Genomic DNA, 17,523 nt, shown 5'->3' on the forward strand with positions numbered 1-17,523 from the left:
GATCATTGAATCCTATTAGACCAATAGCATCACGTTCAAAAATTACCAACGAGTTTCGGTATTTGTCCTATTTAAAACTTGACTCTTCTGCAGTTATATCATGTACTAATGGTGCGTTCACACCGGACGCGAATGAAGCGGCAAGTGCGAGTGATTTACATGTTAAGTCAATGCAAAGATGCGAATAGCCATCCTGCGGTGCAAAACGCGCGAATGCGGCAGTGCGAATAGCGTGAATGCGGCTGTGGTTACTCGGAGCTGTACGATACATCTTTGTACTTTTATAGAAACAGGAATAAAAAGGATCTTGCTTGGAAGAAAGTGAGTGAGGAGGTCGGACAATCTGATAAGTTTTAAAAAAACGCTCTTTACTCAATTTGACCTATATATATATACATATATGTATGCTAAAGCTGGCAATTTGAGCTCATTCACCTATTTTACAACTACTTCCCCGTTGATGAGTGGCAGAAGCCCCTCCCATGACGTGAATTCGCATTTGTTTTGAAGTGAATTTCATGCACGAATGACGCGAATTGCGCGCGCGAATGAAGCGAGTAAACTGAAAATGTTCAAGCGTCCAACTACGCGCGGTGTGAACGCACCTTAAGACTGGCGGAAAATGTAAAGATGCGATTTTCTAGGCCGATAAGATTAGGAACTACACTCCCATTCCGGCGTAATAGTCAAGGAAGTTGCTGACAAAACATGGCCGAAGCAGGCGCAGTAATATCACGCAGGACAACGTGACCAACTGCATGCACAGAGAGCGTTCCTTGTTTGCAGTTACCTAGCTGGGAACTAACTTCAGGCGCTGCGTGATATTACTGTGCCTGCTGCGTCCATATTACGGCAACAAACTTCCTTGACTATTACACCAGAATGGGAGTGTAGTACACGAACCAGTCTTAGTACACGATATAACTACAGAAGAGTCAAGTTTTAAATAGGACAAATATCGAAACTCGTTGGTCATTTTTGAACGTGATGCTATTGGTCTAATAGGATTCAATGATCTATGCTAAGCTATGCTAAAAGGGATATCGCCAGAACAGGAGAACGGCTGAATGGATTTCAAAACGGTAAAACTCAACTTATTAACTCGGGGGGAGTGTGAGAATTAGCCTATTTCCAAAAAAAGTGGAGTGTTCCTTTAAGCGATAAAGTGATCATTACAAAAATACATCAGTTCACCCCCTGAAGCTGTGTGAGCCACTTTTTATTATGAATGGATGCACTTTATTGGACTTGTTTTGGACTGTTGAAGAGAAAGACCCGCCCATTGCCATTATAAAGCTTGGAGGAGCCAGAACAATTTTAAATGTAACTCCAGATGTATTCGACTGAAAGAAGGAAGTCATATACACCTAGGATTCCTTGAGTGTGAGTAAGTAATGGGCTAATTATTGGGTTAACTAACCCTTTAAATAGTTCTGAGTTGACCTCGCCATTGTTTTATTGCATTGTTTAGTCAGTGTTATCTGAACTAATTTTGATTTTTATGGCACCATCTGAAAACAAATATTGATTCAGAATAAAGAAAGGTTAAAATATGAGTAAAACATTTTATTTTGTTGTATATGCCTACATGTGAACTTTATAAAGCTCAGTGTGTTTAAAGTTTCAATAAAATCAAGGCTGATTTGAGGAAAAAAAGTAAGATAAATGAAAGTAAGCTTTGTTTTTTGGTTATCATAAATAACCTTAAATGTATTTATTCTCTATTATACATAAAGAAAGCAGGGAATCATTGCCAAACTGGCTCAGCATGCACATCTTTTTAAAGTGAATACAGCATGTCAAGGCACACTACTTTCAATGCAATGCATTCAAGCAAAAAAAAATAAATACAAAATACAAAATACAATCTCCAGAGGTAATTATTTTCTAAGGTATAAGTACTTTTCTCAAATAACTACATTTAAACAGTCTCCATACCATATTTCATATTCAAAATTAAAGGCAGGCATTTTTATATTCAGCTAATTCTGCATTAAATGCAACTTACCAGTTAAATTAATTGAAAAAAAAAAAAGTATAATATATAATGTGTTTTTGATAAACAGAGTCAGGTAACAGCAGTCATGATTTATGTTAAACACACATTTCTTGTCAGCTTCAAATATAACAGTACTTTGCATATTTCTGATATGGATTAGAGCTTTGGAAACACATAAAACATGCAAATTGCGAAACCACTTAATCATCACAGACATCATGCACTACCTGTGGGTCAAAAGCCCTTTGTGTATAGATTTATAAATAACTTTCAGACACATTTTTTTAGCATTCACCAGAGAATATTCCTTAATAAACACAAAATACCCAAACTGAATGTAATAAACTCCCCCTTTTCATCTAAAACCCTTGTTGTCGCACCCATTTTCAAGTTGTTCAAGGCAGTTATTTATACCATTTACTACATTTTATCACTAAATCCTGTATGTCACTCTACACTTTAACAATGAAGACTGAAATATCAGAAAAGGCTAAAATTGTAAAAAGGTAGCAAAGCAGCAAAGATGTCATAAAAGAACATCAGTCAGTTTAAGATAAAAATTCAACAATCATTTGAAGAGTGCAAATCCTTTGATCATTAAAGTGTAGCAAATAACATGCTTAGCTCTCACTGACCTTTACAAAAATATATGAGTTGCAAACAGTGTGAATCCCTGCTCAAACATGATTTAAAATTTATAAATCATTCGGAAATCATCATTCATAAGAGGCAGTTTGAAATATCCCATTCCCATGTGTACATTAAAACACCTTCTTCAACTTTTTGGTTAGTTTTATGAGGGAAACTTTGGTTGTCATTAAAAAAAGTACTGTGTTAATCCTCCTACAAATACTGCAATAGGCCCAATAGAGTGTTTTCACAATGCATCATCAAACGGCCATATTGTAAATGATGCCACTGAACCAAACAAAACTTGCATATTTGGCTGCTCAAAATGGTCAATTATTCTCTTTTTTTGGGCTGTACTAATTGGTCAGACCAGGAAAAACATTTGGAGTATTATAGACTGCCAAAAGTTATAACAAATCAAGTTGAAGAGTGCATAAAAACAACAAAACAAAAGGCGTTTGTGGTTGGTCAATCTAAACAAGGATTTTCAGGCCAAGAGTCTTGACAACATTCGTGTTTGTTATTATCTTTTCTGGTCAGGTATAGGTGAAATATTAGGCTAATATCTTAATTAATACTGCTTATATGTGTTTACCATCTATTAACTTTAGTTTGTCAAAATATTGCGCCCTTTCCTCCTTACTAAGTCCTTCTCTATATGATTTAGCAGCTGCCACATGTTTTTTCCGTGATTTAGACAGCATAAATTAGCAGAACAACGTATTCAGTAGTACATTAACCATGCAATCCATGCTGTTGTTTACATTCGAGTATCACCAATATGGCTGCAGCAGGGTAACTGACCAAATCGTGGCATAAGTGCAAACCATCTATATGTCGCCATCACTCCCTGAGTGATGGGAGTTTAGGGAGTTTGATTGACAGTCTGCTATTTTTGTCCAACAAACAAAGCAGATGGTAGAGTAGATTAACGTTGATAGATTTGAACTTGAAAATTGGTGTGTATTGATGCCTTTCCATCAATATGTTATAACTAGTAAAAAGGAAGAGATGATCAGTTCATGTGCCACTTGTACTGAGGCACTACAGCAATTGGTCACGATACATTAAAGAGCCACAAAATGGTATTTATTGTTTGATTTTTTTTTAAAATGACCAAATTTAAAAGCTGAGACTTTGTTTCATACCTAAAGTAACCTGCTCTGTCTTGTCTGTCGGCGCGTTGTCAGTTTCCTCTTTGCTTCGCAATGTAGAGTGTTTTCAGGACGTGTCGTCAATTGGCCATATTGGTGGCACTGAACATAATGCCACTGAACCGAACAAAACTCGCATAATTTGCTGATTATTACTGTTAATAATGAATAATTATTGTCATGTTTTGGGCTGTACTAATCAGTAGGACCTGGAAAAACACTTGCAGTACTATAGACTGCCAAAAATTATAACAAATCAAGAAAAAAAAACTGTCTGAGGAACAAAAGCCGTTTATGGTTGGCCAAACTGAACCAGGATTTTCTGGGCAAGAATCTTGTCAATATTCGTTAATTCTTATCATTTCTGGTCAGGTAGGTGAAATTTTAGGCTAATATCTTTATTAATACTGCTCATACGCATCTCAATTTTTTCGTATGTCACCTATCAACATTAGTTTGTCAAAAATTGCGCCCTTTCCTACTTACTAAGTCTTCTATATGATTTAGCAGCTTCCACACATTTTTCCCATGGTTTAAAAATAAATTAATTATAAATTAGCAGATTACTGTATTCAGCACTACATTAACCATGCAATCCATGCTGTTGTTTACATCCGAGTACCGCCAATATAGTCTCGCATAGCCAGACCTTCAGACTGACGGCTGAAGGTCTGGAACTCATGGCAGCTTTCATTGGCCAAGTCCCGCCCATAAGACCGTTTGATCGACATGTCAAACAACCAATCACAGTTCGTTTCGTTCAGCGTCACGTTTCGGTGCGTGGAAATGCCCCCACAACAACGGGCGTGCAACAAGTCAGTCATTGAAATAACCAGCATTGAAAGATAACGAAGAAGAGGGAGAACAAGCAGTAAGTCAGTAATTTGTTCGCGAACGTCGCATATGTGTATAACAACAATGGCGTCTGCATAAGCACATTTTAGCAAAACGGCGAGTAAATCAGTCTGCGCTTTGTTTCCCGGCGGACCGAAAATAAACGCGACGCTCGCGTCTTCCGGAAATCCGGTCAAATTCAACTAATCAGATGACGACTTCGACATTCCTGAAGTGTTTCCAGTTAAGTGTACCATATGCATCAGACGTTTAGCCAACGTTCCGTGGGCGTGACGTCTGAGGCTGAGACTACCGCCAATATGGCAGCGCATCCGGGTGACTGACCAAATCAGCAATGTATTTTCCATGGTTTGTCAGACATAGCAAAAATAACAAAGGGGGGCGGTTCATCACTGTAATGGCATTACATTCCTTGTAAAATTAAGGACTAAGCAACAGTGTTCACCTTTGCACATAAAAAGTTGTTTATAGCAGGTAAATAGTGTACAACAAACCTGAGATCTCCAAGCTGCCAGTCACAGATAAAACATACTCTGACCACAACCACTGTTCCTAATGGTTGCCTCAGCCCAAAACTATTTTTCCATCCTATTAAAGTGTGAATTGCCATGGGAATGTGATTGCGTACAACGTAGAGGTTTGTAGGTCATTCATTGATTATGTCTTCCTTATTCTGTTCTCTAGGGGTCCTCGGTGCCTCCCTAAGGCTCTTTTTATGAGGTTCAGATGTTTCATCGTCCTCTTTTTAATACAGGTTCTCTCAATATTTTTCACTCTGATTCGGTTTTAGTTTAGGATCCCACTCCCAGTGCTTTCTTCATATGCTCATAAACCACATAGGAGATGCTAACAGCAGGAATGACTTTGAGGAAATTGGGGGCAATGCCACGGTAAAGTCCAGGAACGCCTTCATGGGACACAATGTGCTTGAACTGGCCAAGCATAGACAGCTGAGGAGTGCCATCTACTGAGGCTGAAAGGGAGGAGGAGGAGGAGTAAGGTAAAATTAAATTTGCATTTCCAATGTTTTCATTGTTGTAAACATAATAAAGAATCACAAAATAAGCAGAATGACATTTAATAAGACGTATGTGATTCTGTTTTATCTCGCTCACCCTGAGCCTGCATCCGAGTGCGGATTAAAGCCAGTGGGTAACTAGCCAGCTGCCCACATGTGCTAGACACAGTGCCACATCCAAGAAGCACCAGAACACCAGGATCAGCCGAGCCCATGCAGTAGCGCTGTAGCCAAGCGTTCTTTAGAGTCTGTTAAAATGACAGAGAGAAAAGAAGAATATAGTTATACTTCAGATACTTTTTGTAATTTGCACTTTTAAACATTTTTTCAAAACATGCCCAAAATACACTATCAGTCCAAAGTTTTTGAACAGTAAGAAATGTTTCTTAAAGAAGTATCTTCTGCTTACCAAGCATGCAATTAATTGATCCAAAGTACAGCAAAAACAGTACAATTTTGAAATATTATTTAAAATGTAATTTATTCCTGTGATCAAAGCTAAATTATTATTTTCATTAATATAGTGCATTTTTTTAGGATTCTTTGATGAATAGAAAGATCCAAAGTTCAGCATTTATCTGAAATAAAAAGCTTTTGATACATTATACACTATACCATTCAAAAGCTTATAGTCAGTGTGTATATATATATATATATATATATATATATATATATATATATAAATATTTGAGAACGAAATTATTGAAATTAATACTCTTTTATTAAGCAGTGATGCTTTAAATTGATCAAAAGTGATGTTAAAGACATTTAGAATGTTTCAAAAGATTTCTATTTCAGATAAATGCTGTTCTTCTGAACTTACTATTTATCAAATAAAAAAATTCTCTGTTTTCAACATAATTATAATAAATGTTTTTTGAGCAGCAAATTAGAATATTAAAATGATTTCTGAAGGATCATGTGACTGGAGTAAATTAATTTGATCAAATAAACAGTAAAAACAATATTGTGAACCATTGTTAATGTACTATTATCACTTTTTGTATATTTTATTATACTACTAGTGCATTTAGTATATTGCTTTAGTATACTTGAAATTATTTCATTGCATTGACATTGAGTAGTTCACTTTCAGAACAAAAATTTACAGATAATGTACTCACCCCCTTGTCATCCAAGGTCTTTCTTTCTTCAGTCATAAAGAAATTGTGTTTTTTGAGGAAAACATTTCAGGATTTCTCTAATATAATGGACTTCTATGGTGCCCTATGGTGACAACTTCCAAAATGCAGTTTAAATGCAGCTTCAAAGGGCTCTAAATGATCCCAGCCGAGGAAGAAGGGTCTTATCTTGCGAAACGATGGGTTATTTTCTAAAAACATTTACAACTACTTTTTAATCTCAAACACTCATCTTGCCGAGCTAGACAAGATGAGTATTTGAGGTTAAACAGTGTATAAATTGTATTTTTTTTTTTTTTTTTTTTTTGGAAAATAACCCATCGTTTTGCTAAATAAGACCCTTCTTTCCTCAGCTGTGATCGTTTTGAGCCCTTTGAAGCTGCATTTTGGAAGTTCAAACTCGGGGGCACCATAGAAGTCCATTATATAGAGAGAAATCCTGAAATGTTTTCCTCAAAAAAACATAATTTCCTTTACGACTGAAGAAAGAAAGACATGAACATCTTGGATGACAAGGGGGTGAGTGCATTATCTGCTAATTTTTGTTCTGAAAGTGAACTACTCCTTTAAGTGTCACATGATATTTCAGATAATCATTATAGTATGCTGACTTGTGCTGCTAAATATTTTTGTGGAAACCATGGTCTTTTTTCAGGATTCTGCAATGAATAAAATATTCAACAGCATTTATTTAAAATAAAATGTATTTATTCAATCATTTTTTGCAACATTATAAATGTCTTTCATTTTTTAACAATTCTGTGCATCCTTGGCCAGATAAAATGATTGTTTTTTGTTTTTGTTTTTTTGAAATGTGGTTAACAGATTTTTTAAGACAATCACCTGAATAGATCTGTGAATTGTAGGAGCAGATCATACAGCACAGTAACATAAATACATAACATATCATTAAACCAACCACAGCAACTGTGAGTGATGAATTCCTAGTGGCAGCAGGAATTTGCAAACACTTAAATGTGTTAAAATACACACATGCACAGCCATACCTCATAGACAGCCAGATCAATGCCAGCATACGGGATGATGCCAAGTGTGTTGGGCAAATAGCCTTTGTAGAACGCACGCACTCCTTCTTTACGCAGTATCTGTTTGGCACAGTCTGCCATGCCAGAATATTGCCCTGTCTTCCGGAGGGTCAGGCGCGTCTTCAACACCTGCGAGGCAAGAATAGAGTAATAGAGTAAAAATACAGAGTTAAAAAAAAGCACAATTTAAGTTTGGAGGAAACTGAAAACTTCAAGGCTTCCAAAATGTGGTGCTGATCTGCCTCATTAAATACATATTAGAAGCCAGAAAAGAAGTTGGTTTTCTACTATTAAACCTACCAGAAAGAAACCTACTAGAAAGACAATCTGTACATGTATTTGTCAGCTAGGCCCAACTCATTTTTGACTAGTTTTGTGCATTTAGAACAACGTGTCTTAACAGGCAAACAGCAACTAAGAACAACTTTTGTAAAACAACTTCCCTGTTACATGATTCTCTGGTATTTGTACTTTACTTTAACAGCTATGAACATTACTTGAGGTAACAGCTACTTTTACAGCCAGACATTATATTAGCAGGTTTGCGCTGGTGCAAGCTGTTAGTAAATCTGGCCATCAAATTGATAATACAAATCATCCAAATCAGATATCAATATTACTACATTAAGCATATTATAATAAAGTATTGTAGTTATACTTTAAAAAAAAAAGTGTTTATTATGTATTGCCTCGCCATTGTATGTGTCTTACTCTACACATTTCTACCTATAAAAATGCAAATCACAATTTAAAATTATTTTCTGTAGTAAACAGCATGACTGAAGTTTTTTTTTTTTTTTAGATTTTTAATGTTTTAATCAAGTCTTTTGTGCTTACAAGGCTGCATTTATTTAATCAAAAATACAGTAAAAACATTAATATTATAAAATAATATTACACTTTAAAATACCTGTTTTCTAAGCATTAAAATGTTTGTTCCTGTGATATAAAGCTGAATTCTCAGCAGTCAGTTTTCAGTGTCACATGATCATTCAGAAACATTTTTTATTATCTAATGTTTTTGTTGACACCATGATCATTTTTTTGATGAATAGACTTCAAATGAACAGCATTTATTTATAAAACAGAAACTTTTGTAACATTATAAATACCTAGTTTACTGTACTAATGTCTATCTATAATTGTAATTTCAAACGTTAATTTATCATCTTCACAGTTTATTCTGAAGTTTTCCACATCCATTTTCTATCACTGGGACAGATCTTTCTGTTTACATCCATCAACTTTATATACAATATCTGTAGAAGTGCTTATGATGAAAAAGACGATAAGTACAGAAGTATAGCAACTAAGTTCTTCAGGTCTTATCTTTAGAGAGCTATTTAGTCATGACGTCAATTTGTAGGCCGACCCGGAAGGCTAATCTGCCAAGGATTCCCTCAGGAATTTCTAATGGGTTTTTAGAAAGCCACTCTTCGATTTACAGTATGAGGCTCTGTGGTTACATTACTTATAGACCTTAAAACCGAAAGTCTCTTTATGTCTCTCACTTCCTCTTCTCTCACCTCCATGGGGTAGATGATGGTCTGAGCTGTAGCTCCTGCCAGTGATCCAGCAATGAAGCGTTCCTGAACTCTTAGAGAGCCACCCTCCTTACTGCCTCTGATCAGCCATTTGATCTAAACAAGATATTTGTTATTGTTTACTTACATTAGACAGTCTGCCACCCCAGTTAAAAAAACTGCATATGCTGGTTAGGTATGTTTTGAAACATTGCAGATTTTTGAGCTTGTTTAAGCTGGTCCTAGTTGGTCATGAGGTGAGAGGTGGTTTAATAACCTGCTCATAACCAGCTTAAACCAGCTCATGACTAACTAGGACCAGCTTAAACCAGCTCAAGCCAGCTGCCATGCTTCGAAGCACACCTAACCAGCATATGCTGTTTTTTTTAACAGGGACTCAGGCCTGGTTAAAAACAGATTGGCTCCTCTGTAGCTACTGGATTTTGGTTTGTTTACCTGCTCATAAGACATGAATTTGATAGCTGACTCCGGGGCAATTTTGAGGACATTGATGCCGTTGCCTCTCCAAAGGGACCTCAATCCACCTTCCTGCACCATTCCCCGCAAACCTCCAAACAAACTCACACCACTGGAGCCATGGACCTGTTGAAAATCCACTCAGATCACACACCTTTCATTATGAGTATGCATTATTTCTGTTGAGTTTATTTTATACAACAGTAATTAAAAGAGACTATAAAGTTTCAATCAAACACTTGACTGAACCTGAAGGAAAACTTTAAGACGGTCGAGAGGAGCAGTTCCCGTTCGCGATACGGCTCCTGCCATTGCCCCGGCTACTAGCTGTCTCCACACCACACCTGAGCGCCGCTCTTTCTCTGAGAACTCATCCGGCACAGTCAACTGCTCTCCAATGTCCAACATCTGAAACACATACATTATTGATTTAAAGGACAGTTTAAGGTCTACATTCCTAAAATTCTATGAATGTCAGGCCTACAGTCTAATTTCTGAAAAGAGTTTGAAGTGAACCAGAGAGTGTTTCCAGTAGTGAGCGATGTCCTCCATGTTGTGTAAGGGGTTAAACAGGAAGTGGTCCCGCCACTCGTTCCAGTCAATGGTCATAGTGCCATCTCTGTCTATGCTGACACACAAAATGAACACAAAATAGTTAAAACAAGCTTTTTCTATGTCCATTGAAACTATGTGTGACTCAACATGTGGAGGATTCAAAGCAAGATCTCAAGCTCCTTTGAAAGCACAGTCAGAGTGGGCGGTAACTGTGTACTGTACATGACATTGATTAAGCGCAAAAAATGTTTTGCAGAAAGATGAAGTGCTCTAACCTCTGCAGGATTCTGGAGGCCTGCTCTGTGGATACATTCACGCCAAGGCTGCGCAAGGAGAGCTGAATTTCTGCAACATCTATGTGACCTGAGGTTATAAAATACTTCAATGCTTATTGTGTACATGGGCAGCACTATCGTACTATTGCTCAAAAGTTTAGGGTCACTATGTTTTTTACAGACGTCACTTGTGCTCACTAAGGCTAATATACTTTAAAATTCAATTTATTTCTGTGTTGCAAAGCTAAATTTTCAGCAGTCATTATGCCAGTCTTCAGTGTCACATGATCTTTCAGAAATTATTTCAATTTCTTACTATCACTGATGTTGAAAACAGTTGTGCTGCTTAATATTTTTTGCGGAAACCATGACGCATTTTTATTCCTCAAGTTTTCACTGATGAATAAAAAAATTCCAACAGAACAGCATTTTGTTTTCAAATGGAAATCGTTTGTAACATTTTAAATGTTTATACTGTCATTTTTATCACTTTAAATAAAAAAATATATATTAATTTCTCTAATGACCCCAAACTTATGTCCAGTAGTACGACAACATACACTTCCAGTCAAAAGATTTTGAACTGTAAGATTTTTTTTTGTTTTTCAAATAAGTCTCTTCTGCTAACCAAGCTTGCATTTATTTGATCCAAAGTATAGCAAAAACAGTAACATTTTGAAATATTTGTACAATTTAAAATAACTGTTTTCTATTTGAATATATTTTAAAATGTAATTTATTCCTGTGATTTCAAAGCTTAATTTTTAGCATCATTACTCCAGTCCTCAGTATCACACGATCCTTCAGAAACCATTATGATATTCTGAATTGCTGCTCAACATAACAGCTGAGTATAATTTTTTTCAGGTTTCTTTGATGAATAGAAAGTTCAGAAGAACAGCATTTATCTGAAATAGAAATCTTTTGTAATTATAATCACTTTTGTGCCTTTCTATTCATCAAAGAATCCTAAAAAAATGTACTCAACTGTTTTAAATATTGATAATAATAATAAATGTTTCTTGAATATTAGAATGAAGGGTCATGTGACACCTGACTGGAGTAATGTTGCTAAAAATCACAGAAAAAAATTATATTGTAAAATATATTCAAATAGAATACAGTTATTGTAAATAGTAACAATATTTCAAAATGTTACTGTCTTTTGCTGTACTTTGGATCAAATAAATGCAGGCTTGGTGAGCAGAAGAGACGCCTTTAAAATGGGTTTCTGATTTTCTGATTCACAAACACTTTAAAACCAATCATGCAAAGTGAAAATGTGTATTTTCAGTGAAGTAAGATTATAATGTGTAAAAAAATCATCCAGACCGTCGTTGTTGCGATCCAGGCTGCTAAACATGAGTCTGAGCTCTTTCTCGTGCATGCGCAGATACTGTGTGAACTCCTCAAAGTCCAGCTGGCCGTCATGATTGGTGTCACTCACACGTACAATCTAAGGGGTGGAGGAAGTGAAAAGTGCAAGTTCAAGGCCACGATTGTGAGGGTTGGAGGAGCTACATGTGAACTTATCTAACTGTAGCCATGTAGAATGAGGAACAAAGAGAAACTAACAGAAAACAAAAAGCAGAGAGAGGAGGTATTGCTCTAAGCTTATAGATGCAAGGTTTCAGTTTGTGTGTAAAGCCCTGCCAGCAGTCTGGCGACTCCAATCGCAAACACATTGTGAACTAGAGCTAATCTCTCCTCTTGCATCACAGCATATGACTAACACAGTCACACAACCCAGCAGCACAGACATACCACTGGCACATAGTGTCGCTCTCCCCAAGGTCATAATGGCACTTTCATGGTTTCATCTAGCATCCTTAGCTACCTGCTGAGGTAATCATCACAACACAACATATGCACTTGTCTTGTCTTGTAAGTCGCTTTGGCAGGAAGGAGTCTGTTTACAACATTACTGAAAATGTAAACGTTGCTGAACTGTTTTTTGTGTGCTAAAGTGCTGCAAGTTAAATACAAAAGTTAGGTAGACATACAGCAGTAGGTACAGCAGTTTTGTAAAAGACAGTTTCAGTGGAACCAATACAATTATACAGACTATACGAAGGATTATCAGTAAATATATTGTAGATCAAGTACACTTGCAGGCCCTCAGTAGCTCTTACAGTCCACTCAAGCAGCTTAGACCAGTGGGGCAGACTGTGACTTCACGTTCTAAAATAGCAGGGTAGACTGGGGAGTGTTGTAACACATTTGTGACCCTGGACCACAAAACCAGTCATAAGGTTAAATTTGACAAAACTGAGATTTATACATCATATGAAAGCTCAATAAATAAGCTTTTTTATTGATGTATGATTTGTTAGGATAGGACAATATTTGGCTGAGATACATCTATTTGAAATCAGAAATCTGAGGATGCAAAAAAATCAAAAAGACTGAGAAAATCACCATTAAAGTTGTCCAAATTAGGTTCTTACCAATGCATATTACAAATCAAAAATTACATTTTGATAGGTTTACAGTAGGAATTTTACAAAAAATCTTCATGGAACATGAACTTTACTTAATTTCTTAATGATTTTTGGCATAAAAGAAAAATCAAAAATTTTGACCCATGCAATGTATTTTTGGCTATTGCTACAAATATACCCCAGCGACTTAAGACTGGTTTTGTGGTCCAGGGTCACATTTTGTCCCAACATCTGTATCTCAGTGTTATTTTGCGCAAACATTGCTAAAATTAACCTGTATCCATTTTTGTATGCTGCATAGTACAACCTAGAAAAAACATGGATGTTTGTGCATCAGTTTATTTTAGTAAATTTACTGTTTGAATTTAAATTTACTACCACAAATATTTGTTGTTATATATGCTAATAAATTCTAAAAACATAACAGTGTTCATGTTTAATTTTGTGCAATCTTCAATGCAGTCCAGTAGATCTAAAAGTGTTACAATTTCAACTCTCTGCATCTGGACAGCTATAAAACTTAAAAATGTAGATGAAAAGCATAATTTATATCACATTAAAGGGGCCTTCATCTTTTGGCATATAAGAGGTCTTTATTCTATTAAAACGTCCTGGAAGTTTCATAGCTTAAACGTCCTTCCCATTATAAAAAAGGAATTATTTAATCAAGCCCCAAAAATAGCTCCAAAGTCATCATCTTATTTTAGGCCTCGCCCACCGGCATTCAGTCGCGTTCACATTCTGACACAGTCCACGCATTTGAGTCTGTCGTCAGTCGGACAAATGAAGTAAAAGAACGTCTCCTTTGACGCATTTGGTTGAAAAGCTTGTTCGGGTCTTCGTACAGCTATCAGAAGAATCCCAGCATATGTTTATTTTTAATGGCATCCTGGATTGTGTCAGAGGAATGTCTAGAGTATTTTGTTTTGTAAATGAGGCACAGTGTCATGGAGAGTTCACAAAGAAACCTTTGTTGAAAGATGAAGCGGTACTAGATCTGACTGCAGCTGCATCACAAACTGTAAGTAAACGATTTCATAATATTTTGGATTTTTTAATCATCTTGTTAAAACACTCACATGCAATAGCTAGGGGGCATTGATACGGTTTCCTATGCAATGACGTTAGCCAATCATAACAGTGACCGCTTACTGGGAAGCCTTAAAGGACACGCCCCTTAAAAACAGGTATAATTTCAGACATGGGTCAGCAATGAGAGTTGAAAATAATCATAATTCTTTTTTGTGCTAAAAACTAATTAACATTAGTAAACCTTAAGGAACATTAAAATAATTTTAAAAAATCCATGTCATGGCCCCTTTAACAAAAGAAGCTGTTGATAGATGATATGTTGATTTATAGTCTTTGACATTAATTATCATGCTTTGTAAAGGTATATGTGATATACTTACACATAGTGGAGGATGAAGTTCACATGATTAGCTCATTGGTTAAAAAGCAGGTCTTACGGAGTTTCGAAAAATATCTCTTTTGCAGTTTGTAACTGTCCTTTAATGTAAACAGTCTGCAAAGTTGTTAATCAAAAAAGTGCATGACAAATAAAGATACTGTCGTCATATTTTCTAAATCCTCATATTTTCGAATCTTTTGCCTGTTACTTATCTGAGTTGACAAATCAGAGCAGAGTAGGCTAATTAAAGGGAGGGGTTTACAAACCTTAAAGGTCCCATATCGTACACATTTCTGGAGGTTTATTTTATTTGTTGATGTCCTTAAGAATATATATTTGCGGTATAAGTGCCAAAATCCATCTCAATATATTTTTACAGCTCCTTTTTTAGGAGCTCTGTCAAAAACAGGTCGATTTTGGCCCATCTAATTAATATTCATGAGCCTCTCTTTGGCCTGTTGTTTTCTGAGTGACGCACAACCAGGCCAATCACAGGTAACTACGGTCATGTATGCTGTAAGCGTAAGCGAGCTCAGAGCTCAGAGAGAGCTGATACTCAACAGGATATTTTAGAATGATCATTAATGTTTTTTCTTTTACAAACACCGAATGCAGTAGGCTACATAACTGTTGCTTTAGTAAAGCCCCTTTCACAATGCGCGCTGATTCTGGAAAATTACGGGAACTGTGTGAACCAAAGCCAGAACCTAAAGGCAGTGTTGTAGTAATGATGCACGTTATCAAGCGACTCTTCACAACGAAAAATAACGTTACGTGCAAAGTGGAATGAAGCAGCGATCATCAGGCAGAGTCAGCTCCTCACTATCAGCACTGAAGCACAGTTTGTTCAGGTTAGTTTCAGTTTAGTGAAACGTACGTGTCCTATTACATCTCACATCCAAACGTCACATGTCTTTATGGGTTGTGTGTAAAGCACGCACAGATCCCGGAAAACAACTGTGAATGAACCAAATTAAACAATTCCGGAACAAATCGTGGGACACATTATCCGTGTATTTACCGGAATCGCTGTGTGAAAGAGGCTGAAGTTGACGTGCCGCTGGTCTCTTATATTAACGTTGTTCTGAAGCCTGTGTAATGATCGTAGCTTGACATCTATCGACTGAACAGGGTTTTCTCCACTTGTTTTCCTGTTGTTGTTGCTCAATGGAATGGATGCGTTGTTGTCTGGGGGTTTGACAAAAGGAGGGTGGGACGTTGGTTTGTGACTGAAGGCGGTGACTTGAGTCGATCGGACGTCACATCGTTACGGAAGTCACAGCTGCTCGTGAAAATGAACAGCTACTTTAAGCAGGCTGTGTGCAGTTTACTGTGGATTGACTGTTTTGAAACTCATATGGTAGTTAGATAGCCCCTAGACCTTAGTTATCATGAAAAAAGCCAGGAAATTTTGATTTTGACGATATGGGACCTTTAAACTCAGAACTGCTTTGAACCAGTCGTTCGACGACTCTAATATTAAACGTAGATTCTGAGAAAATGTTTTCTGACTTTAGATGCATTTAAACCTGTTCTAGGGAACTCCAACACAATATTAGGACACTTTTAAAAATCACTTACTCTTTAAACCAGTGGTTCTCAAACTTTTTGACTCGAAGGCCCCGTTGTCCAACACAGTTTTCGAAGTGAGGGCCCTTAGGATAATTATGACAAAGCTGCTTGTTTTATGATACTTTGTGCTTTTGATAGTTATGTGCAGAAGTTATGTTCTTAAGTAAAAAAATAAATGGGTCCGACCAATGACCTCCCATCTCACCCTGAGTTACAACACTTTCCAGTCTTGCCTACCGAAGCAACGAAACCAGTCTGTTGGTTTGTCAATATTGCAGCGTGGAAACAGAAGTCTAACTTCTAAATAAATTAAACGGGATCATTTGTCCTTGGTCGCCTGGATAAGTTTCTCTCTTGCTAAAAGTGAGCATGCCAAAAACACCCGGTTTATTAAATTCATCACGTCCTGTAGTCTTACCAAAAATAAGACCTGTTATGTTGAGGTTTCAAAAAGCCTGAATTTGCAATTCACCACACCTTACATCTCAACTCCCAGAAATGAACATGTTTAGGGTGAACAACTAGCTAACTTCCCGAAGGACCCACCTCGTCTACCTCACTGCGAACGATCCCCCATGCGGTTAAACCGGTGCGCAGTTCGTTCACATCGATCCTCCCATCTTTATTTAGATCCATCTGATCGAACAGTTCGGCCCATCGTTTCTCCCGCTCTGGATCGGACACACCATTATCTTGACAGCGAGCCCATGTCCAACACGAAGGGAACCGACTTCTCGCTTCGCCCATATGAAACAGTTCTCGGTGAATGTGGGGCAAATTTGTTCTCCAGAATCAGAGCAGGCAAAGCAGTGTTTGGCAGAGGAACTGCATCAAATACAGGTAGCTTTCTTCAGCAAAGACCACTTTGAGGATTTGTGGATTGAGGTAAATCAAAAACTGCTTAATGTGATAAATAGCCTCGCTCACCTGTCAGAGTCACAAAAGAAAAGCGTTTAAACGGGCACCGTATCAGCCGGCATTGCTCCACTGTAGCCCTGGCCGATTACGGCGAGTTAATCCAGGAAGTATTAAACCTCTACCCTCTGGCTAGAATAATAATCCCCGTGTCTGTTCCATCGGTTCTCTCAAACCCAGGTCCATCAAGTCATTCCTATAAAAATCCTGTTCTGGGCTCAGATCACATAAAGAGCATGTGCGCGCCGCCTGCACCGGTTACCGCATCGTAGCGCGACGGAGATCTCTGCATCTAAACGTTGGGTTCGCGTCTTCTTCTCATTTCATCGTGTGTGCAGAATGAGTGCTGTCGCCGCTGCGCAAATCGTAAGGGAAGGGCTGGGTGTCCCAACTCTATTAAAGCGCCCTGAGGAGAGATATCGTGTCGTGGATTGCCTATTTACGAGCTGTGTGCAAATTATTCACTGGTTTTTGCGTCGGTCTGTTTTCTGGGTTCTTCTTGTGGTGTCC

The 17,523-nt window shown here is 37.3% G+C and overlaps 1 protein-coding gene across 1 annotated transcript; it reads right to left on the reverse strand.

The window, feature by feature from the left end:
* Positions 1–1,744: 1,744 nt before the first annotated feature.
* Positions 1,745–17,493, reverse strand: slc25a23b (solute carrier family 25 member 23b). Its single transcript, XM_073839693.1, has 10 exons — positions 16,645–17,493; positions 12,007–12,130; positions 10,675–10,762; positions 10,361–10,472; positions 10,094–10,252; positions 9,824–9,970; positions 9,371–9,484; positions 7,806–7,973; positions 5,754–5,904; positions 1,745–5,611 (listed from the first exon to the last, which is right to left on the reverse strand). Exons 1-10 carry the CDS (start codon positions 16,843–16,845, stop codon positions 5,430–5,432), a joined length of 1,446 nt encoding a protein of 481 aa, XP_073695794.1. The 5' UTR covers positions 16,846–17,493; the 3' UTR covers positions 1,745–5,429.
* Between the last annotated feature and the right edge of the window lie 30 nt (positions 17,494–17,523).

Source organism: Garra rufa, chromosome 1 (genome assembly GCF_049309525.1).
Source record: "Garra rufa chromosome 1, GarRuf1.0, whole genome shotgun sequence".
Classification (NCBI taxonomy): Eukaryota; Metazoa; Chordata; class Actinopteri; order Cypriniformes; family Cyprinidae; genus Garra; species Garra rufa.